The sequence below is a fragment of the Rhinopithecus roxellana genome, chromosome 5 (assembly GCF_007565055.1).
Source record: "Rhinopithecus roxellana isolate Shanxi Qingling chromosome 5, ASM756505v1, whole genome shotgun sequence".
Classification (NCBI taxonomy): Eukaryota; Metazoa; Chordata; class Mammalia; order Primates; family Cercopithecidae; genus Rhinopithecus; species Rhinopithecus roxellana.
The window spans coordinates 12653801-12678449 of NC_044553.1; the positions used below are offsets into that span (position 1 = coordinate 12653801).

Consider the following 24649-nt stretch of genomic DNA (forward strand, 5'->3'; position numbering starts at 1 on the left):
AAATAACCTTTTTTTATTTTGGAATTTTTTGCCAAGATTTTATGTGGAGATTAAGTCTGCTTTTCTTATTTAAGACAAAATGTAATAAGAAAATTCAAAACTTCAGTTTTCTTGGAAAGTAACTAATATGTAGAATACGTAAAATTCTGAGATAACCTAGTGTAGATCCTCTTAAATAACAAAGGATTTTATTTGCAGGTAAATTTCAGACAGGTTTCCTCTCCTCTACCCTGCATGCTCTGATTAATGTAGGTTACACATTTTAAAGTGGCAGCTTTTTAGAATGTATGTAGGCTTCAGCGTGTAGGCTTCTGTATTCAAATTCATAGTAGCGTGTGCTACTGGAAGGTGCCAGCTGTCTAAATAGCTAGGTAGGATACCCTGCCTTATTGTATATTATTTGCTTTGATAAACATTAAAGTTTATACTGTTAATTTTTCCTTTCAATATGAATTTTAATGTTCATCTTTATTCTTAATGTTTGCCTGCTCACATATGAGACTCTGTATTAATAGTATATAGTGGGCATCAAGGGCAAGTAGGATATTATTTAATCAAAATTACCTTTATAATAATTAAGTATATTTTCTACTAAGTACCTACCCAATCAGAGAAGAGTTAAGTTAATCGTGTATGCATGTGCTAGGAAATGTTCTAGGTATTGGAAATAAAAGCGGTGAACAACAAAGAAAATGATCCTGCCCCCTCAGAGCTTACAGTGTAATATGGGCTGGCAGGAAGAAGTAAATAAGTACAGTGAACAACTAGCTTCTTGTAAATGCTCTGAAGAAAATAAAATTAGAGACACCTGGATCGGGGTGTTACTTAGTATTTGATGTTATTAGAAGCATAATTTGATGGTGAATTATTTAAGTTTAAATTTTTTTTATTATTAAAATTATTTAAGTTTAAAAATTGTCATTGCTTCAGGTGTACTGGACTTTATGTGTGTGTGTATATATATATATATGAAGACTTTCTCTCTCTCTATATATATATATATGAATGAATATATGAAACACACACAGAGGAACAGAGAAGAAATTCTAAAATGTATGCAAAACGGAATTCCACTTCCATGCATGAAGAATTAGCTGTCACAGAATTCACTGCCTCTCCCTACTGTAAGCAACTGGACAAAATATATTAAATGACTGGTTGCAGACAACAGGCAGCTCAGGGCTGTGATCCCTGAGAGAAGGGAAATAAGCGAGGTGAGCCCCAGCTTACTGCCTAAGGTGGTTTTCACAGGCCCAAGAACAAGGAATACGAAACCAAACAGCCCTATGATCTGCGTTGAAGAGACAAATATTACAGTCTGAGGAGGTGAGACAGCTGGAATTTGTAAAGGAGACTACCAGAGATGAGGGGGCTTCATAGGGGTATAGAACTTTGTATAGCTACAGAGGATACTCTCTGAGCCCTTGGCCAGGTACTGCTTTGCTTGTGTGCATGGTGAAGCTCCACAGAATGGGGAAAGAACTACTGGAAAGCAATAGGCTGAACAACTTCTGTAGCTCACAGAGGGCTGAGTTTAGTTATGTTCCCACCTGCAGAGTGAAAAGACCTCAAAATACAAGGGAAATAGGATCGAGTCTCTGCAGAAGAGTATCACCTTAGTAATGAGGATAAATTATCCCTGGATCAAAGTCTGCTCTGGACTTGCCCAAACAAAGCTGAAAGCAAGCCGTGGGAGATAAAACTGATCTAAAGTTGACTGCCTGCCAGAACAAGTCTAACACTCTTAACAAAATCAAGAACCACCCACCAAAAAAATTAATGGCCAGCATCCAATCAAAAATTACCAGAAATGTATGGAAGTAGTAAAATAAGACCTATACCCAGGAGGAAAATCAATCAATAGAAACAAACCTAGAAATTACAGATGGAATTGGACACAGAAAAGAAGGTTAAAATAGCTGTTACAAATGTATTCTCTATGACCTGGAATGTAAAGGGAAACGTGCATGTTGAGAAGAGCAATGTCAGAAAAAAGGTTCAAGTGAAACTTCTGAAGGTGAAAAATGAAATGTCTGAAGTGGAAAAAAAAAAAACAAAAAAACACTGGATTGAGGTAGCAGTACATTAGAAACTGAAGAAGAAAAGATCAGTGAACTTGAAGGTATTGCAATAGGGAGTTCCAATATGGGACAAGAGATGAAAAACTGAAAAAAATAAAGACAGCCATAGTAAATTGTGGGTATGTATCAAGTGGTCTCAAATATGTGTAAATGGTGTCCTAGAAAGATAAGTGGAGGTAAAAGTAGCAACTTTAAAAGACCAAACTTCTTCAAATATGATGAAAATGATAAAATCTAAGAACCAAGAAGCTCAGTGAGCTCTAAAAAGAAATAAAGAAAACTGTAGTAAGACACATGACAGTCAAATTGTTGAAAAGCAATAATAAATAGAAAATCTCAAAATCATCCAAAGAAAAAAGGCAATATGCACAGAGGAACAAAGGTAAGAATGAAAAAATTAAACAGAAACACTGCAAGTGGGAAGACCATGGACCAACATCTTTAAAGTACTGAAGGGGAGGGACAGAAGTAGGGGGAAACAAAGGAAGACTATCACCCTAGAATTTAGCATAAATTTCTTCAGAAGTGAAAGAGAAATAAAGACTTTATTTCAGAAAAACAAAAGCTAAAACTAGTTACCACCAGCACACCTGCACAACAAAAAATGTTAAACTTTTCCAGGCTGAAGGAAAAAACAACAGATGGAAATTTAGATTTATACAAAGTACTGAGTACTAGACGTGGTAAAAATGAGGGGAAATATGAAAGACATTTCTTTTTTATTTTTGATCTCTTTAAAACAACATTGACTTTTAAGCCAAATTAATAATAATGTGTGGGGTTTATAACATACATAGAAATAAAATGATAGCAGCATCAAGGATAGGAGAGAGGAGACCATAAGATTCTTGGATTGTTTAACCCAGGAATACAAGGTTGGTTAATCATTCAAAAATTAGTCAATGTAATTCTACAGACTAAAAAGAAAATGATATAGTCATCTCCATATGCATGCACAGAAAGCACTGGATAAGTTAAACATTCATTATAAAATCTCTTGGGAAACTAGAAATAGATGAAACTTCCTGATTTGATAAAGGATGTTTTTGAAAAACTTAACAGGTAACTACACTTACTTGTTTTGTTTCACAACAGTATGATTATGCACATAGAATATCCTACAGTAGAAACAAAACGAGAAGCTATTCACACTAGTAAGTCTGTTTAGTGGACTTGTAGGATACAAGACCAATATACAAAAAAAGTTTTTCTATACTAGCAATAAGTAACAGAGAATGGAAAATTTGAAGGCAAAGCATTTAAGAAATGTCCATACAATGGAATAACTACTAATAGAGAAAAAGGAACAAACTACCAAGACACATAATAACATAGATAAATCTCAAAAGGTTTTGGTGAAGACACTGAGTATGTAAGACTACATATTAAGTTTCTATTTGTATGAAATTCCAGAAAAGATGTAGCTATAGTGACAGAAAGCCCATCAGTGGTTGCTGGGAAAAGCAGGCAGTTTCAGGGATTGGCTGCAGGTGACGAGACGGTTCTATATCTTGACTAAAGTGGTGGTTACATGACTCTTTTCATTTGTCAAAACTCCTCAAATTGTGCACTTAAAACTGGTGAATGTTAGTAAATGTAAACTATACTTCAATGAAGCTGATTTTTAAAGTATGGAAAAGTTTTTCATAAAGTACATTTGACAATTTGGTAATCCTTGTGTGAGTAAATAGTATGATGGATTCCTCAAGAAGCGAACACACTCTTCTTCTGAAGTGACAAAAGTAGAACTGTTTACTTTGCCTGGGATCAGCCCATGTGCAGGTTATGAAGTTCTGTTAACGTGACTTCCTAATGAATGCATATGGACACATCTGTGTTCAGCTTAGAATAACCGGGAGAGTAAAGAGATTTGAAGCCATGTATTTTGAAGACAATGAGAAGGAATGAGAGGTGTTTCACCAAAGGAAGGAATCACTGGAGGTGAGATGAGGTACAGTGAGGCTGTTTCTAGATATTTGAAGTACTCTAAAATGTGGAGGGATTGGGGTATTTTTTTTTTTTTTTTCTTAAATGTTCTGGTTACAGGGAGATAGCTGTCTACCCACCACGAAGCTTCCCGGTTATTCAAGTTTGGTAACTTTTTAGACTGGATACTGTTGACAAGGGCAGTATGCTGTAAAGGAGATTCTAAACACTTCTGAAGAATAGGCTCGTTTTCAGCTTGTGTTAATACTTGGTAACTGTGTTCTGTGATGCCGCAGATGACTCACATTCAACAGCCACTCATTTCTGTTGCTTGATCTCTCTGCCCCAGCTGACTGTTTTGCTTACTGCTTGTTTCTGTTCATTCGTTCATAAGTTCATTCTTACAAATTTGATTTGCACAGTGCCATTCTTTGCTGGTTCTTCTGTTACTTCTCTTAATGTTGTTGTTTTCTGATGATGGAAACGGGATTTGATGGGTGACTGAACTACATCGCTTTCAACTACATTGCTTTTCAAAGTGCTTTCCAATCCTATGGTCTCTTAAATTATAAATGATTACAAAATTCATATAAATCCTCTCCCCTAAAATTGGAAATTCTTTTGTAAAGAAACAAAGAAAAGAGTATGCAATGCAGTATAGACTTGCCCATCCACTTAGGAAATGTCTTACCCTCTCCAAGTCAGTTTCCTTATTTTGCAAAATGGAGATAACAATATTCACCTCACGGTGATTGTGTGGATCAGATGACTGCAGTAAAACAATAAATGCGATAACACTGTGCCTTGAAAAAGCACTAGCTACCCAGAATGTTCACTGATTTGGTTATTAAGGTGTATATGTTTATATTATAAATCTGTGTGGGTTTCTTATTTGTTAGTTGGAGTTGTATCCATGCAGGAGATTTTATACTTGTAGATGGCTAATCTGATTAAACTTCACACATAAATATATTGACTGAAGAGTGCTGACTTTCCGTCCCCCATAAATAAGACTTGTCTGCTCTGGTTATCACATAGTTTGACTCTCGAAAAGTTGCTTTAGTGGGTGATGTCTTTAGGGTTTATCATTCAGCACAGGCTTTATCCATAAGAGGCCAACATATTATTTGTTGAATTTATTTACATTCTGTCTCTTTCCAAAAGTACTAGAGGCAGGACAAGTTTATTTTAAGCAGCAATTTACAGGCAAAATCCTAAGGCAAATCTATCCTTTCATTTATTTGTCTTGCTTTAGCTAGACAGCAAGTATGATAACCTAATGTTGACCCTGGTATTTTTAGCTGCAGTTCTAGGAGTTTTGTTCCACAGTAACACCCAAGGAATAAACATTTTATCTACTGCATGGATAGACTTTTTAATCAATAATAATAGTCATATTGATTTAATAATGAATTAGATCTGAATCCCCAGTGTATTCAATATCAAGCCATTTAACTTTCCCTGTTGTTTTTTTTATTATATGCAAAAGGATCATCAACCACAGATTTTTTTTCATATCAGAGTATTTTCTCTGAGATGTTCCTCACAACCAATTCTTTCACCATTAATTTCTAAAGAAATGTAAATTTTAATTTTAATATAGCTGAGACTGGGGAGGGGATGATAAAAATAATTCTTCACCATAGATAGAATGTATTCTCACAATGTGAAGTAACATTTAAAATCTGTGCCATGGCTTTCCTCTTTGGCCGATTTGTAAGGTTTTAGTCACATGCTAAAGGACTCATGGTTAGTTGACGTTAGGGCTGTGCCACAAGCTGAGTGCCTTGTTCCTGATCTAACTCTGTGTCCCCTGGCACAGGATGTCCTAGTGCTGTTGCTGTCACTGCATTGATTCTTGTGTTATATAATATCCCTGACTTTTTTGGATCATATTCTCAACCAAATATAGCCAGAATGTAAAAGTTTTAATATAGAATATGCTCAAGGGAAACCATTTTTGTGTATAATAACTTTTACCCATTTTTTTAAGTGAGTCCTGTTTTATCTGGGGGGTTATTTATAGATTTTCTACACTCTGATGTTAAATGCCTTGATTTTTTTGCTCAAGGATGTACAGTGGCATGATCTTGGCTCACTGCAACCTCCGCCTCCCAAGTTCAAGTAATTCTCCTGCCTCAGCCTCTTGAGAAGCTGGGATTTATGGGTGCCCGCCACCATGCCTGGCTAATTTTTTTGTACTTTTAGTAGAGACAGGGTTTCACCATGTTGGTCAGGCTGGTGTTGAATTGCTGACCTCAGGTGATCCTCCCACCTTGGCCTCTCAAAGTGCTGGGATTACAGGCGTGAGCCACCACGCCCAGCCTAGTGACCCAAGATTTCTTTACCCCACATTTCTTTTAAATATTAAACCAATTGACAAATACTGATAAACATACAAGAGAATGCAGGATATAGAATTTTTATGAGCCCTTATTGAAAAAATTACCAGAAGACAAATTTCAGCAAAAAAAAGAGAGGTGAATGGAAAGCTATCATCTAAACATTGAATTACACTCTATCTGAAGGACTAAAACAAATGAGAAAATGATTGCCACAGAATAGAATGTAAATGATATTATTCCAACAATGTAGAAATAATAGAACTTACAAAAGGTGGGCGAGGAAGGAAAGAAAAGGAGAGAGGTTCTGTAAGCATGCTAATATCCTCAGATTTTATAGCTGGGAGACAAAAATTATCACTTAAAACAGGAAGATATATGTAAAGGTTAAAAAAGCAAACAGCAATAAACAATTTAAAAATAATTGAAAATGTGCACAGAAGGATGACAGAAAATGAAAATAGTCTTACTCATCATTGTTCTTATTAGAGAGTTAATGGGTGCAAACATTTTTATAGTTGGATGCATAAAAGTAACTGTAGGAATAGGAATATGCCCCTTCTCAGTGATCATATAAAATACAGGTAAGGCAAAGAAAGCACAGATTACAATGCAGAAGATTTTTTTAAAAGCAACAGAAGCTCAGAAATTGAAAAAGTTTTTAAAAATACTATTTGCAAAATAGCATAAAAAATGTAAAACACAGTTGATGCTCATTATTCACAGATTCCATGTTTCCAAAGTTACCTACTGAGTAAAATTTACTTGTAACTCCCAAATTAATACTCAGGGTCCTTTTGCAATTATTTGTGGATGTATGCACGGTGACAAGATATGTGAGTGGCCTGTCCAGGGCACACGTTCCCAAGTGAGGCCCAACTAGGCAAAGCACTGCCTTCTTGCTTCAGTTCTCATACTGTCAACAAGTGTTCTTTGCATGGTCTATTTAGGGCTAAGTTTTTCTCACTTTTGTGCTTTTCTTGGTGATTTCACTGTTTGAAATGTTGCCCAAGCGTGGTGTTGAAGTGTTCTCTAGTGTTCCTAGGTGCAAGAAGACTGATGTACCTTACAGAGAAAATACATGTTAGATTATCATTGTTCAGTTAGTGCTCTTGACTGTGAGTTTGGTGGAAATGAATTAGCAATACAGTACACCAGAAAAAGGAGGAGGAGATTTGTTAATACATGAAGGCCACACTGGAAAGTGCTACAGTAACATGTACAGTGTATTACGAAGCTATGGGAAAAATGGGAAAATGGCTAAATGATGGGAAAGTGGCTAAATGTGGGAATTCATGATATGACAGCCAGTTTAAAAAGCATAGTGGACAATATTGTTCTGAAACTGAAAGCCAAAGAAATTTATGGTCACATTACCCAGGGGCAGGAAAATGGTAAACCCTTCTTGGGTAGTGTTTCGTTATAAAGATTATTATGTGATTATTTGTAAGAAATATATATTAAGTGAGGTATTTTTAAACAGAAAAACAGAAAACAATTATTTGATCATTTGACAAAAGTGTTGCAACAAGAGCCTCCTAGGAACTGAATCCTGTATTTTCCTTAGGAGCAGTGGCTCAGTATTCAGTAAATCAATGTTTGTGACAACTTGATAGAATATAACTGTGAATAATGAGAATTGACTGCACTTAGGGATAAATCTAACAAAAGATGTGGAAGACCTTTATACAGAAACCTATAAAAACATTGCTGAGAGAAGTTGAGGACCTAAATATATGGAGAGATGCGCCATGTTCATGGATCAGAAAACTCAACAGTGATGTGAATTCTACCAAAATCTGTAAATTCAGTACGATACCAATCAAAATTCCAGCAGACTTTTTAATAGAAATTACTAAGCTGATTCTAAATTTCATTTGAAAATGTGAAAAACCTAAAATTACCAAAACTACTTTGAAACATAAGAACAGAGTTGGAGTATTCACAGTGACTTCAAGACTTTATTTTAAAGCTACAGTAATTAAGATAGTGTGGTATTGGTGTAAAGATAGATAAATAATTCATCACAGTGGAGCCCAGAAATAGACCCATATATATGGACATGGTTTTCGACAAAGATGCGAAGGCAATTCTGTTGAAAAAGGATAGTCTTTTAAACAGACGGTGCTGTTTCATTTATACATGCAGAAATATGAATTTGATTTATAATCTTCACTGTGTACAAAACTTAGTTCATCATGGATCATAAAACTAAATATAAAACTTCTAAAAGAAAACATAGAAGAAAAATCTTCACAACTTTGAGTTAGGCAAAAATTTCTTAGATATAAAACCAAAAATGTGATTTATAAAAGAACAAATTGATAAGTAGACATCAAAGTTAAGAACTTATACCCTTTGGAATAAACTCTTCAGAGAATGCAAAGACAAGGTACACAGACTGGTAGAAAATATTTGCAAATCATTTATCTGATAAAGAATATGTATTCAGAATGTATAAACTCTCAAAACAACAATAAGAGAATCCAATTTGTGAAAATAGGCAAAAAAATTGAACAGAGACTTCCCCAAAGAAGATATATAGATGTCATATTTACATATGAAAGTATTATCAGCCTCATTAATCATTAGGGAAGTACAAATTAAAACCACAATGAGATATCACTACACACTCATATGGATGGCTAACATTAAAAGACTGACAGTCCCAAAAGTTGACAGGATTGGATCTAACCCAATTTTCATTAACAGATGAGTGAATGAACAAATTGTGGTATTATCATTAAAACTGAATACTCTGCAATAAAAAAGTTAAAAAACGTAATGAACTGTTGATACATGCATATGCTGAAAATAAACTATAGCTTTTATAAGCACTGTGACTGTTGAAATGTTTAGCTAATATTTCTAAACATAAAGCCAAAATCCTAGAAATACTGAAGAAAGATGGAGAATTCTTCACTTAATCTAGGAGTGAGGAAAGCTTTTCTAATTATAAAGTAAAATCCAGAAATCATAAAGAAAATACTGATGAGTTTGACTATAGAAACTTTTTAAAAAATCTGCATGACAAAAAATAAACCCACAACACTTTAAGTAAAGTCAAAACACAAATGAGTGGGAAGATTTGCAACTCATATCACAGACAATAGAAATCTTTTTTAATATATAAAGAGTGCCTGTGTCAATAAGAGACAAGCAACCCAAAAAATAATGAGCAAAGGGTATAAACTGTTTATAGTAAATAAAAAAAGAGGTAACTGTTAAACATTCTTAAAAGCCTTATTCATAATAGTAGAAATGCTAATTAAAAGCAGTATGAGATTATTCTTTTCACGTATCAGAAGGTAAAGATACCTGCCATTTTACACTTTACTCTGTATAGTGGTGAGAGTGGGGAAAACATACTTTCATATAGTTCTGGTGAGAATGCAAATTGGTGTAACTTCTATGAAAAGTAGTTTGACAATAACTATCAATATCAGAAGTGGACATACCATGTACCATTTGATCGAGCAATTTTGTTTCTAGCAATTTGTCCTATAGATATATTTCCCTATATGCAAAAAGAATACCTGCATATTTATTGCAGTACTGCTTGAAAATATACTTTAAATAATTTAATGTCTGCTAAAAAAATGCATTAAATAAGCCATGCTGCATGTATACATCAAAAAGAATGAGACAGCACTGTAACTACATTATATAGACAATTCTGTAAGTTATTGTGTTAAAGAAGCAGGGAACAGAACACTATATGCAGTATGCTATCATTTCTGATGTGTATACTATGCTAGTATAGGCATAGACTTTTCTCTGGAAGGATATATAAGAAACTAGTAGTAGTGGCTTTCTTAGTGATAGAAGATTGGAATTGGAAGGGAGATACTGTTCACTGGTAACATTTAGTAACTGTGTACATATTACCTTAAAATATCTTTTGCTCTACAAATCAGTCAAGAACCCGAGGGACCCCATAAAATTAAGTGTTATAGAGATTATGGATGTTATAGTAATCAAAACAATTGACTAATAGTAATTATGTGTTGTGTACTGTCCTTTGGGTACTTTGCAAACATCATCTGAGTTTTTCCAGCAAAACCCTTCAAGGTAGTTGTACTTTTTGGATTAAGAAATAGATTCAGGGTATGGCCTAAGAATACACAGCTAATAAGGAGCCTTTTAAGAAGTTCAGTTTAATGATGCTTGAGGAGTAACATCCAGATGTATCTCCAGGCTTTGAAGAAAAACATTTGTGAATGGCATTGCATGGCGGCAGGTACTTCCAAGGAAGGCATTCATTATTTTACTCAAAATTGTGTGTACTAAGATTGTAATTTGCACGTTTCCAGCAGACTCAACATCTTGAAAATACCAACTGTCAAAATATTTTTTGCTTTTTGAGAATAAATATTTTCATGATTCTGTATAACTAGAATGTGGCCTTATTGATCTGGTTTTATTCCATAAAGAAAATGAGATTATTCAACAGATGAACAAATTTTAAATTTAGGCCAAGTCTTAAAAAATTCAAGTAAAATGAGGGAAAAATTTGAATCTTCCCCTTTTTGTTTACATCATTTCAATGGGGACTTTGGTTTCTATCGCTATAAATAATCAATAGGATGTATTTTGTTTTCTTTGGAGCTTATCCTTGTAAGTTTCAATCTTTGTATTCCTCAGTACTCAAGGGTTCATTTTGACAGCTGATAAACTGGGTTACATATTAAAACAATTACATGGTAAGTCATTGGGTATCTTAGTATAAAATCGATTTATGTCAGATTCAATTTATAGCATCTGTAAGTTTGCCTGCTCATGCCAACAAACTAGGACTTGCATTTACTACTGACTCACTGTAACACACAGTATATTGTGGATGCCTATATACTTCTTCTCTAGTGCTCTTTAGAAACAAGGTATGTACCTTGTTTTGCCTAGTAAGTGCATTTTTAAAAGAGCAATAGGCAAATCGAATTATTGAACCAGGAATTTTGCTTTTTCAACTTAGTCATTTGCAGGATGCTTTATTTTTGCTTATGATTCATTTTTGTTAGGTTTACTTGTTCAAAGTTTTGCTTCCCATGGCGAGTAGCTCATATATATGTCAGTACTTAAATATTTAGAGAAGTAAATGTAGGATGTCACAGCAGATAGATTCATATGCATCCTTTAAAGCATTATCTGTTGACTAAATAGATATCTCCTTACAAAATTTACCAACTCCTGTTCTTACATGAGACTGCAGTTAGATTTTCTCTCTCTCTTAGTCTTAATATGTACAATAAGAAATCTTATTTTAATTTTTACTATAGCACTTGGCATTTCACAAGAATGTTGCACCTTCATTTCTTCCTGTGCGGCATTTTGCTCACATCTGGAAATGTAAAATGTTCAAAAGCAAACGCAATGCTGTTTTAAAGAATGGGGTTGTTCAGGGTCACTTTCTCCATCTCTTATCAGGTAAGTGTGGCCTTCCCTAACTTTCTTCTCTAGGTGACCTTGGGTGGTCCTTACTGCAGGATCAGTCCTTGAAGTGACCAGCAGTTATGACGCCTGCTGTGTGTATGTTGAGATGGGTGTGATTTCAGAGCATTGCGTCACGCTGTGGTATGTGACGCTTTCAGGTCTGCACCCCTGCTGCATCCTCTCATGCTTTGTAGGGAGTTGCTACACCGAGTTGGTGTGAGATATCATTAGAATCTGCATTAAAGTGTGTGCTTTCTCAACTGAGACCAAAAGGCAGAAGAACTTTGAAAGTCCTGATTGGCTTTCATTTATGGTAACTAGTGTACAGTGCATGGTTGATAATGTAAACATGTCTATATAGATATGTGACTGAATCACAGCATTCCTATGTGGGAAAGCTACACTTTGCCCCTGTTTTCCAAAAGATATGAGACAAATAAAGCAATAAAAAGAATTGATTGGGTTGGGTGCAATGGCTCACAGCCGTAGTCCCAGCACTTTAAGAGGCCAAGGCAGATAGACTGCTTGAGCCCAATAGTTCAAAACCAGCCTAGCCAACATGGATAAAACCCATCTTTACAAAAAAATACAAAAAATTAGCTGGGTGTGGTGGTGTGTGCCTGTGGTCCCAGCTACTCGAGAGGCTAAGTCAGGAGAATTGCTTGAGCCTGGGAGATTGAGGCTGTAGTGAGCCATGACCATGCCACTGTACTCTAGCCAAGGTGACAAAGTGAGACCCTGTCTCAAAAAAAAAGATTGCACATTAGGTTGACTTAATATGTTCTAAAACTCAATGAAAAAATCCATACAAACTTGAATATGAACCTTTCACTTGTTTAGCAATTTGTCATAAACTGGGTAGATACAGGAGCTGAAATATCTCAGCTGTTAGACAGCAATGACCTTTCTGGGGACAAGGCCAGCACTTGTACAGATGACAAAAATGAGGCCAGAGGCCTGACTTGCCCAGAGTCCCACAGGCAGCCCATGTTGGATTCGAGATTGAGCCCAATCTGTACTATTAGCCAAATAATACACTGCTGGAATTGAAGGCTGGTTTAAAAAGACTGGAGTTCTTACCCTCAAGGAGCTTTTCATCTGATTGGAAGTGGTAGGATTCCTGGGAACAGATGTCCACAAAGCATGTGAATGTCACCTGCCCAAGTCTCTGGCTGCAGCCCTTGGTGTTCATGTTTTCCCAACTATGTTCAAGTCAGATCATCTTCTGAAACTAGTACCACCAGCCAGATCTAGCTTCTTTGTACTTGGGAGTCACCCCAAATTAGAAACAGGCTCTCCTCACACATTCTTACTCTCTCTGATGTCTGTGCTTGCTGATAGATTGAGCGTGTCTGCCCCAGCCCTGTCCAGCACTCTGTGTGCCATAGATTGTGTGCCAGGGTTTATCGAATAGCTCAGTAAACCAATCCAGGATGGGCTCAGGAGTGGCCCAGGGCCAAGTTCAAAGCTATTGCTTCTAACAAATAGGCCTATCATTTTGATTTGCTAGAAAATGATGTTGATTCTGATGAAATCCAAGTTAGCACTTTTTGACTTTCTTATCGTAGCCATGGTTCAGGCACTTGTTTGAAATGTGGTTCCTTGAAAAGATAGAATATTTTAAAGAGTGTGTTTCATGCAACATAAATTGTGAATTCCTTGAGCCACCTCCTCTCTTTAGAAATAGTACTCATACATATTTTAAACATAAATTGACAAAGATGGCAGAGACCTCATCTTCCCTGTAGCAAATTGAACCAGACTGATTGAGGATTTATTGCCTAATTATACTTGTCAGCCTGACATAAAAGTCAGTAGTTCTAGAAAAATATATTTGTCATACCAGGATTATCTCTAATTAATACAGTCAATATCTAGCATATACTTAAAGCCAAACGCTATAGTGGTTTCCAAAGTATGTGTCATGGACTGCAGGGAACTGCTGTAAATACAGGTTCATATTTGAAGAGAGAAAATGCCATGTTTTATATACATCCTTTCCTCTGCTTTGAATCCAGTGAAATCAGTGCTACTGACATTGACTCCCTTTGTTAATGAATTATAAAGGTAGTAGCTGAAAGATCAGAGAGGTTTTGGTTGGTGGGTATCTGAACTCGGATTCAAACCTGGTCCAGTGTGTTGTTTTTCCAGCATTAGAGTCCACTAGCCAAGTTGATCTCTGCAGTATCTACATGTGGTTATTCCATTTTTCTAAAGTACATGTAAAGTTTGAGCTCAGCAGAATAAAACCATTGAGAGAGCCAGTTTGATATAAATGTTTTTTCTGTCCGATGTTTAAGCATTTGCTGGATTATCAGTGGCTACTGCGTGAGGTGATGAAATTTTAGATGCAATTAGTATCATGCCTCACGGGATAATTAGTGCATGCCCATATATGTTTGATAACCTCTAGTCCTCACCTTGCTCTGCCTCTACATCACAGTGTGCACAGTGCTCGAGATGGTAAAATCATTCAGCAGTTACTTCCAGGCTGCTGCACGCTCACTGTAAACTCATTCATTTGCTCATAAGTGTGCAGCTTTCTGTCATAAACATAAATATCAGAAGTTATTTCTGAACAACCAAGGTTCGACTCATTGGCCCCACTCAGACCTACCCCCAAACAGTTTTATTACTATGTTTTCACATACCAATTAAAATGTTTCTACAGCAATACACCTTGTCATAGAAAGCTTGTATTTCATAACCAGAGCCACTGTGAGAGGTCAGTGTCATTTTTCCAATTTCATTCGGTCCTTTCTGTAGTAGTCATTTTGTGTAGTTACTTATTTAGATTTTATGATGAACTGAAATATTAAATTACAAACTAGATTTAACAGTTAAAGTGGCTGAAAATAAACTTGTCTAAAACACACATCATCATCGGCAGGGGAGCCGATATTTAGTCTATGATGTCGTATTAAGTAGTGCCATGTTGTGGCCATCATTCAGAAGGCTGTTGAGAACACAAGCTTACGTTATGCTTCTTAGTAGAACCCCGAAGACTAGCTGTCCCAATAGAGCGTTCAGAACGTTTCCTAGCCCTGCCCCCGTCGGGCAAACTGTTAGAGAACCTCTGACTTCTTCACAGAGAGCAGATCGCATGAGCACAGGCAGAGTGAGGAGATGCGTGCTCAGCCCAGAGCACATCCAGCCCCAGGGACTCTTTCTTCCTAGGTGTTTTGCGGGGACGTGAAAGGCAGGAACAGTGAGCAGCCTTAGAGAAGAGCACCACGTTCAGATATGTGGTGCAGAGCTTTTCAGAGCAGCTTGGTATCTAGAAAAGGTTGCTTCGGCATATAAGCTACACCAGGTCTCTGGCCCTCTACTTTTGAGAGGCAAAAACAACCCTAATTATATCTACACACAAAGAAGAATATGCAGGGTGTGCTCATTTCAGAAACATTCATTTGATTTAGCCAGACTATTGTGTGGCCCAGGAACAATAATTGCAGTTCTATAATAGTCAACTTCCAGGACGTCTAGACAAGAGGGATATTAAACTCCTGAGTCATTTGGTACTAAGAAAGACTTCATAATAAAAAAATTAGGTATCCTTTGAAGAAAAAGAATTTCATTTTATTTGAAATGCAGATGCGAGCATGCTCATGTATGTGCACACATGCATACACACACACATGCACACTGTATTCCCTTAAAGGATGCAGACTCTAATAAGGCATACTTTTTTGGTATACATCATACATGTAGTTTGCAAAGTGGCTTTATAGTTTCTAACATACGTGGTGGTTTTCTTCTTCTGCCTTCCTAGTGTCCCTTCTATTCTTGCTCTAAATGTAAGGACTACAAAAATCTCCATGTGACACACTTGGTGGCCTTTGTCTTCTCTGGCAATACTTTGAATGATTCACGGATACTTTTTATAGTCTATGATCATTTTAAATATTAATACAAAATTTTCTTCACATCTCAGTCTTCTAATCGGAGATTATAACAATACAAATGCATATTTGCTTTAAACACAAACAACCTTTTAACATACATTCAGGAGCACATAACACTTCCATGAGAAACCTAGACCCTGCTCTGTGTGGAGACACTGCTGCCTGCCGTGGTAGACACATCTATCCCATGCTCTTGGGTGCAGGTAAGACGTATGCACAGATAACCATAGTGTCTTGGGTGATGAGTCACATAAGTGCTCTGGTACTAGTAGGCCTTGTAAGCTGATGGTTTCAGTTATCTTTTGTTGTGTAGAAAACTACCACAGAATTTAGTGACTTCACAAAAACCATTCTGTTTTATTCATCATTTTGTGGGTTAGGAATCTGGGAAGGGCACCACTGAGTAGTCAGTCTGTGGTCCACATCTGGGGCAACTGGAGCTGGAGGATCCACTCTCACGGAGGCTTCTCCATGCACATGTCTGCATCTTGGTACTCCCAGGCCTCCCTCTCCCCATGTGGCATTTCATTCTCCAGGCCCTCTCCCTGTTGCTTTGGCTTCTTGAAGCTTAGTGGCATGTGCATAGTCAGGCTTCTTGCCCACAGCTGGGAACCCCCAGAGCAGCAAACAGAAGCTGCAGGCCTTCCCTGAGCTAGTAACAGAAGTCCCATGTGTCACATCCACGGCATTCTCTTGGTCAGTGAGCAAGCTGCTGAAGCCAGCCCAGATGCCAGATGATACATGAAGATTGCACAAAAGCATCGTCAGAACAGGAAGTTAAGGGCTATAAAAAAGCTGATTATGAAATTCCTTTGAGGAATAAATCAGATTTGTAGCTACTGGTTGCCCTACAACTACTTTGTTTTTGAGGAGAAAAAGTGAAATGTTACACATTGTTTTGTATTTGATTTTTGCCTTAACACAGTGAAATCAGCCCGTCTTTGACTCCCTGTTGGATTAATTATGATGGTAATAATGCTAACTGTATGTGAACAACAGTGGCAAGAGAGGGCTCAGGGGTGACATGAAGCTTTTAAGTGTGAGTGACTGTTATGCTATTGACTGAAATAGGAAACCCAGAAGGAGAAAATGTTTGAACCAAACCATATAATGATGCCGTACACTCAAGTGACAAAATGCCTAACCTACAGCAGCCTAAAACCCTGATTTTTATTCCAGAGGTCTGGGGACAGGTAGTTCCATGTTTGATTCATCATCTCAAAGATGTCAGGGCTCTGAGCCAACTTCTGTGAGAGTCTTTTGACCTTCCTGTCATGTTGCAAGGTGGTCTGCTTCTGCTGCAAACATCGTGTCATATTTTAGTGACAGAGAAGGGAAGGAGTCTCTCTCAATGTCTCTCATCCCCAGGAGCTCCACACCAGATCTCTCCTAAGTCCCACTGGCTGATAGTGGATCACATTTCCACACGCTAGCCTCAGAGGAGAGTGGGAGAGCTAGCGTTGATGCTTTCAGGCTTTTTCACAGGCAGCCAGCTCAGCCAGCAGAGAGGAGGACATTAGGCAGGCAACCAACGGTGTCTGCCACAGCGATGAATCCCATTTTCTCTCTCCACACAGTTGATAAAGGCTCACTTAGCAGCCTTATAGAGCTTGAATTAAATGGGCTAAATCATAACTATAATAAATTAATATTTTCTGGATGCGTGTTAGTTTCTCTATTGGCTTTCACTTGTGTGGTTGAGAGCTACCACTGCTTCTTAACAAATAAAAGATTTAATTGTTTCCCTCATACTTTAAAATGTGGATGAAAATTCTTCAGTAACATGTCCATTAAGACGTGTTACCCGTTGTGTATTCTGCAAGATTGCTTTCTGTTATCATAACATATTATATAAGTGCTTTTATGTATGTATATGGGTTTATAAGAGGAGGAAAATTCTCCAGACATATGAACCATGTTTGTTTTAGAGTCTGGAGACTCACAGAACTCCCTGACATTAGTTTTTAGTTGTAAGTTGAGGCAGGACAGCCAGTTCTAACTGTTCTCATCCCTGAATGGCAAAGTCTGGCAGAACTGAGCCTGTGACACAAGCAGCATAGCAGTAAGAAAATACATATCCTCAGCTGAGAAGAAAATACCTTGACTCACATCTGGTCTGGGCATCTAGGATTGCAAAGTAAGGCTTAATTTCTTCAGCTGGATAAAGCTGAAATTCTTTAATCTGTTTATCTGTAATTGCCCAATTATATTTCAACCTAATAACATTTAAACTGTAATAAAGTGGTTTTTATAGACGCAAAACATTTGAGCTGAGAGTATCACTACTGGTACCTTTGCTAGTGAGAAGTAGGGAAGGTGAGGGGAAGACCTGAAGAAAGAAACTCTAAATCTCATCTTGTATCTGTAGCAGTTCGTTTGTTCATTCATTCATTCATTCATTTGACATTAATTGAATGTCTGCCACACTCTTGGTGCTAGGGGTGGAAAAATAAATAAGACTGAACGTGCCTTCGAGGCACAAAGCAGTGTTATGAGAACAGAGATGGCAACCTGCCTTCTCATCACAGCTGCACAATAGAGAAGTGGATATAGGAAATCATTATTGTCTACACCAGCAGTCCCCAACCATTTTGGCACCAGGGACCAGTTTTGTGGAAAACAGTTTCTCCACAGACCAGGGAGGCACATGGTTTGGGGATGATTCAAACATGTTACATTTGTTGTGTACTTTATTTCTATTATTATTACATTGTAATACATAATTAAATAATTATACAACTCACCATAATGTAGAATCAGTGGGAACCCTGAGTTTGTTTTCCAGCAACTAGACAGTCCCATGTGGGGGTGATGGGAGACAGTAACAGATCATCAGGCATTAGATTCTCATAAGGAGCACACAGTCTAGATCCCTCACATGCACAGTTCACAACAGGGTTCACACTCCTATGAGAACCTAATGCCGCCACTGATCTGACAGGAGGAGCTCGGGTGGTAATGATAGCGATGGGGGGCAGCTATAAATACAGATGAAAGTTCGCTTGCTCGCCTGCCACTCACCTCCTACTGTATGCCCTGGTTCCTAACAGGCCACAGACTGATAGCACTCTATGGCCCAGGGGTTGGGGACCTCTGGTCTACACAACAAGCTGCTTGAGCTGGTTTTCTTTACAATGTTAAAGAGCTTTCTAAATTTGTGTTAGTTTAGTAAGATCATGGCATTATGTTACAGTAAGTGTGTTTGAACTAAGTTATAGTGAATGCCAAGAAAAGGCCCTACCTGGTGTCCTTTCTGATATTTTGGAAATAGATTCCAAAACAACTTAGGGCCTTAGAGAAACTTTTATTTCCAAAATACTGGAAATGATTGACTCAAGTCAGTGAATCTGTGATTTACTAGAAGCTCTATTTTTGAACGTCATATTTTAAATATTAAAAACTATTGTTGAACAATTGATACTTGTAACAAAAAGTTCAATGCCATATGTACTTGGCAGACTTTTCTGTAAGACATGACCCAAGAAGGAAAGTGAAAATTGATCTCAGGCTTAAACTCTTCTTTAACTTACCCCAACCGCCTAAATCTGACTCTATTTTAGACTTTAATACGTGAAAACAAGGTCATGTGAGCCCTAATTCATGTAACTGAAGGAAGTCCACACTTCCCCATTTATTGGCTATGATTCTGATGGTGGCCTTAGGCGCGCTGGTTTTTACTGCCACCAAATCCCAGTGCTGGCTTCAGTCTCATCTTTTCAGGCCAGCTCAGCCCATGTTTCTGCTTTCCATAGGTGGCAGCCTGTTGGACCCCAGGGCACCAGTACTCTGGGCCCTTGTAGGGGCAGGACCCTTCTCCTGGCTTAGCATTACCAGAGGGAAATCCTTGCCAGAACTGGAAGTGACTTCGAGGTGATGATTACACTGGTTCTGAAGTTCCTCAGCTGCCCATGCTACAGGGTGTGCCTCACCTGCTGCCCCAGAGCCACTCCCCACCTTCATGGGATTTGTTTCTGCTTGCAGTCTCTTTTCCCACTTTCCTACCTTCCCCAAATTCCAAGGCCTCCAAATCACAGCCCGTGGCTAGTACTTTTTTAATCTAAAATACACAGAAAAGGTGTTTTCCTAACCTAAGAGCATTCCCATTTCCTAACCCTGGCCATTTGCCTTAAACAACCTACAAAAATGGCAGAAGTCTGAAATCATAAATTTTCTTTAAATTGGCTCAACATTCAAGGCATCCTACATCAGTGTTTTCTTTCTGTTTTGGGAGCTTGGGTAAGACTCCCCTTTGCTGTGGGCATTTTCCAGGTAAGGTGATGCTTTCGCTAGAAATACCCTTTTTTCATGTGCTACATAGTCTTACAGTTTTGGTCACAAGAATATTTTTATAATGAAACACCTTACAAGAATTTGTGTCCAGTAACAACTTGCAGCCTATAAAATGGCTGTTTCTGGTGTTTTCTAAAGTGGCGAGGAAGTGCCTCTGGGGCAGAAATCTCCAAACCCCAAGGTAGTGAGTGGTCTGTGACCTCTTTGGAACTGGGCCGCACAGCAGGAGGTGAGCGGCGGGTGAGCAAGGGAACAAGGTAGTGGTCTGTGGCCTCTTTGGAACTGGGCCGCACAGCAGGAGGTGAGCGGCGGGTGAGCAAGGAAGCAAGATAGTGGTCTGTGGCCTCTTTGGAACTGGGCCACACAGCAGGAGGTGAGCATCAGGGAAGCAAGGGAAGCTTCATCTGTATTTATAGCTGCTCCCCATTGCTTACATTATGGGTTGAACTCCGCCTCCTGTCAGATCAGCAGTGGCATTAGATTCTCATAGGAGCACGAACCCTATTGTGAACTGTGTGTGTGAGGGATCTAGGTTGCGTGTTCCTTCTGAGAATCTAAGGCCTGATGATCCATCAGTATCTCCATCACCCTCAGATGGGACCATCTAGTTGCTGGAAAACAAGCTCAGGGTTCCCACTGATTCTACATTATGGTGAGTTGTATAATTATTTCATTACATATTACAATGTAATAATAATAGAAATAAAGTATACAATAAATGTAATATGCTTGAATCATCCCCCAACCATTCCCCCCATCCAGTCCACAGAATAATTATCTTCCACAAAACCAGTCCCTGGTGCAAAAAAGGTTGGGCACCACTACTCTGGAGCACCCTGTCCATGGCTGTGCTAGGCCTCAGGTGAGCAGAACAATTCTTCGTGAGACAATGTTAAATGTTAAAACTAGCAAATGTGTTAGGGAATAAAAAAAATTTATAATTTAAGGTAAGATGTTGTAAGCCTGAGAAACTCCATTTGAGAGCTGCTCCCCAGACATCTCCAGGTTCAAGTAACCCTTCCTATTCAGGCAAATGGAGTGGAAGTTTGAGAAACACCATACTTAAGCAGGTGCCATTGTACAACAATGTATAACCTTTAAAAGTATTTCCCATTATTGCACTTATTAACTCCTTGTTTTGCAAATCATTTGTACACTATAGACATTTTATGCAATATGTATATGCCATGAAAGTTGTGTTGGAGTTGATATATTTGTAAATTGAATCCATTTAAAATGCAATAGATACTTTATAGGAAACCCTGAAATAAATTATTTTATAATCACCTCCTGATTGTTAATTTTATAATTTTGAGTTTAATAAATTATTTTTCTTCAAGTAGGTTTTTCACTGACTGTTAAGATAAACATCTACTTTTTACAAATTGTTTTTCAGTTTTATTGAGGTATAATTGACATAAAAATTGTATATATTTAAGGTGTACAACATGATGATATATATACACATTGTGAAATGATCACCACAAAAGTTAATTAACACAAAGATTACATCCACTTAAATTGAAAATAGTTCTTTATAAATTTGGCTTTCACAAACAGTTACTGTCAGTGAATTTATCTGACTCAGATCAACGAAAATTTAAGACGATGTCTGTTAGTAGTGTGAGTACTTTAAGAAGTATTTTTTAGTTTCCTGACCATGTTAAAGAAGTATTATCTTAACGAAGCACATAAAATAAAACATCAGCTCAATCGTGAAATTCCTCAGGGCAGATCATTAAATAACCATGAGATTAACCAGGCTAACTTCAAAGTTGATTTGGCATGTTTTACTGTTTATTGCTGTAAGGAATTACATTAGTCAAATATAAATGTTCAGTACATTTTCATTAACATGCTGTGCATGTCCAGTTTCTTCTAGTTGCTTTCTTGGTCTTCATGCAGTGTCGTCATTCAATAAATGTGTAATAGAAAAGCTTATTAAAATTTTGTAATACTTAATGTAAAAGATTAAAAATGAAGATAAGTTAAAGTAGAATGAATAGAATATAATTGAAATAATTTGGAGTCCACTTTGTAACGATTTATTTGTTAATTTAGAAACATTAAAAGTATGTGACCACAACTTTTTGTTCAACCATATCATGGACAAAACAAGAATGATGTCGTATTATTCCTAGGCTATTTGAAAAAGAATATTAGCCTTTTCTAGCCTAAAATTTGAAAAAAATAAAATTGCTAGTTACTTTATTTATTAGTAAGGTAAATATCTGAGATAACTAGTTGCTTATACAAGATTTAAGTGAGATGTAGAACACAGTACAAATATGGTTATCATTGACTAGGATAACCATATGTTATTGTATTGAAATAATGCAATAATTATTATTATATTGAAATCTCAATTAGAACATTATGTATTATTATATTGAAATCTCAATTAGAACATTGACAGATTTTCCAGTGATCCTTTTGTTATGCTGATAAGCTCTATCACCTAGGAAAAATAATGTGACTTACCTGTTGTGTGAAATCTTAAAATTTGAAATAAATGACTATATTAGTGTAAAAATTCTATTACTGAATTTAGGTAATATGGAGAAAGTATGTGTTTTTCTAAGAATCTGATTGAATCAAGTCTTGCAAACTAGTAAGTAAACTTTGATTTGATTTAAGTAAAATATTATTCACTTTAAGACAGAATATTTGCTAAAACCAGAATTGTGACTCTCGGCTTGTCTGTGATTGAGGGAATAGAGCATAGGGAAAAACCCTGACTGTGTGGAAAATGCTGGCTTGTGCTGGGCTTTGCTGGTAGAGTGATGGCTCATAACTACAAACAGAATTGATAAGTTGTTGAAATGTGATTTTAATGGATTTTTTAAAATTTTATTATTAGGCTATCAGCTGCAAAGGTCAACACAGTATATCCTACACTTTGTCAAGGAATCAGACTGTGGTGGTGGAGTACACACATGATAAAGATACGGATATGTTTCAGGTAATATTTTTCTTTTTTAATAGAAATTTTAGCACATTTTCCTTTAATTCTGTATTTTTTATATGTAGTCAGATCTTCCAGCCCAGTGTCCAGGGGGAAAAAGTTGAAAATAATATAAAAATTATTCCTGTTTGGTTGTTGAAAGATTAAGAAAAAAACTTAATTCTTCAATTGTAAAAGGAAATTATAAAGGCTACATTCTCAGACCTCAGTGCAATAAAAATAGACATTAATAACAAGAATAAAAATTTTAAAAGCTAACCACTTTTAAAACCAACATTTTCAGAATACTTTCTAAATAACACTTGAATGAAAGGGATATCCAAACTACATTTATAGACCTTTTCAGAAATATCTGTGAGAATATCATGTAGCAAAACTGACAAGATGAGGCCAACATCTTACTCGGAAGAAAATGCCTTAAGTGTTTCCATTACTAAGAGGAGGGAAAGAGAGAGAAAGAAAGAAAATCAAAGGACTAAACATTTATCTCAAAAGTTCTTTTTTGACAAAGGACAGCAATTAAGAAAGTATAGGATGGGTTTGGGCATAGTTTTAGTGGTATATAATGTAAAGTCCAGAAGTACATCAAAAGAAAGCAGTAGGAAGGAAAAAAAATATTCGTCAGTTAATGAATTTAAAAAGTAGAGAATAAATGATATATTCCAGATTTAGTACTTTAAAACAGCGAACAATTAAAATTTAGACTAATAACAGAAAAAAGCATAAGTTGGAATTGGTGAGGCTTTGCATTTCCGTATGGAGAGTTAAATTATTACATAAATGATATCAAAACAAACATCAAAAAAGTATGATAAATACTAACATTATATTCTGCTAAAGTAAATTCTAGAGAATAAACATTTAAATGTAAAACTGAAGGAACAAAAAGTTCTAGAAAAAAACTTAGGAGAATTCATATTCTTGGAATAGGGAAGGATCAATAGTAAATGAAGAAATAGATTTTACCCTACACATTTTCACTTATTTTTAAATGTCACAAAAATTAGAAGTCAAACTAGAGGCAATTAGGGCAACAAATCAAGTAGACAAAGGACTGATACCTACTATACAGTAATCACTTTTCCCATGCTTTCAAAAATGGACAAAGAACAAAACATACAATTCTCAGAAGAAGAAATATAAATGGCCAATAAATATACAAAAATAATTTTAAAATACCAAATGAATTAATAAAATACTCTTTATTACCTATTAATTGGAAAATATTAAATAATACAGCACTGTAAAGCATTGTATGGAATTGGTCCCCCGATGGGACTGTGAATTGGTGCAGCATTTCTATAGGGCAACATTGCAATACTACCATGAATTTCAACACTCAGACCAATTGACCCAGTAATTCTAACTTCAGTCATTTTTATACATAAATAATTAAGGAATATGAACAAAGATTTGACCAAAAGGTTGTTCATTGTAGTGTTGTATATACTAGTAAAAAAGTAGAAATAAACCTACACTTCCAGGAGTAGGTAAGAATGATTACAGTATGGTGCATTTAAATGCAAAATACCGTGCAGCCATTACATGACTATTAAATGGGAAATACAATAAAATAAATGAAAAAAGGCATATGTCCATCCACTTCATGCTTTATTTTTATATGCACACACATAAACATAGGTATGAAAGACAGATGGGACTAAAAAGAAATGCCCCAGCTCTTTTTCCATTTTCTATAACATTGTGAAG

The 24649-nt window shown here is 36.6% G+C and overlaps 1 protein-coding gene across 4 annotated transcripts in view; it reads left to right on the forward strand.

Moving 5' to 3' along the window:
• PELI2 (pellino E3 ubiquitin protein ligase family member 2) overlaps positions 1 to 24649 on the forward strand; it is a 184431-nt gene that overhangs the window by 139132 nt on the left and 20650 nt on the right. For all 4 annotated transcript variants that reach the window (XM_030931178.1, XM_030931179.1, XM_030931181.1 and 1 more), the window contains exon 3: positions 22835 to 22936. In XM_030931178.1, the coding sequence (XP_030787038.1) occupies positions 22835 to 22936 (102 nt within the window). The remainder of the gene's footprint in view (positions 1 to 22834; positions 22937 to 24649) is intronic.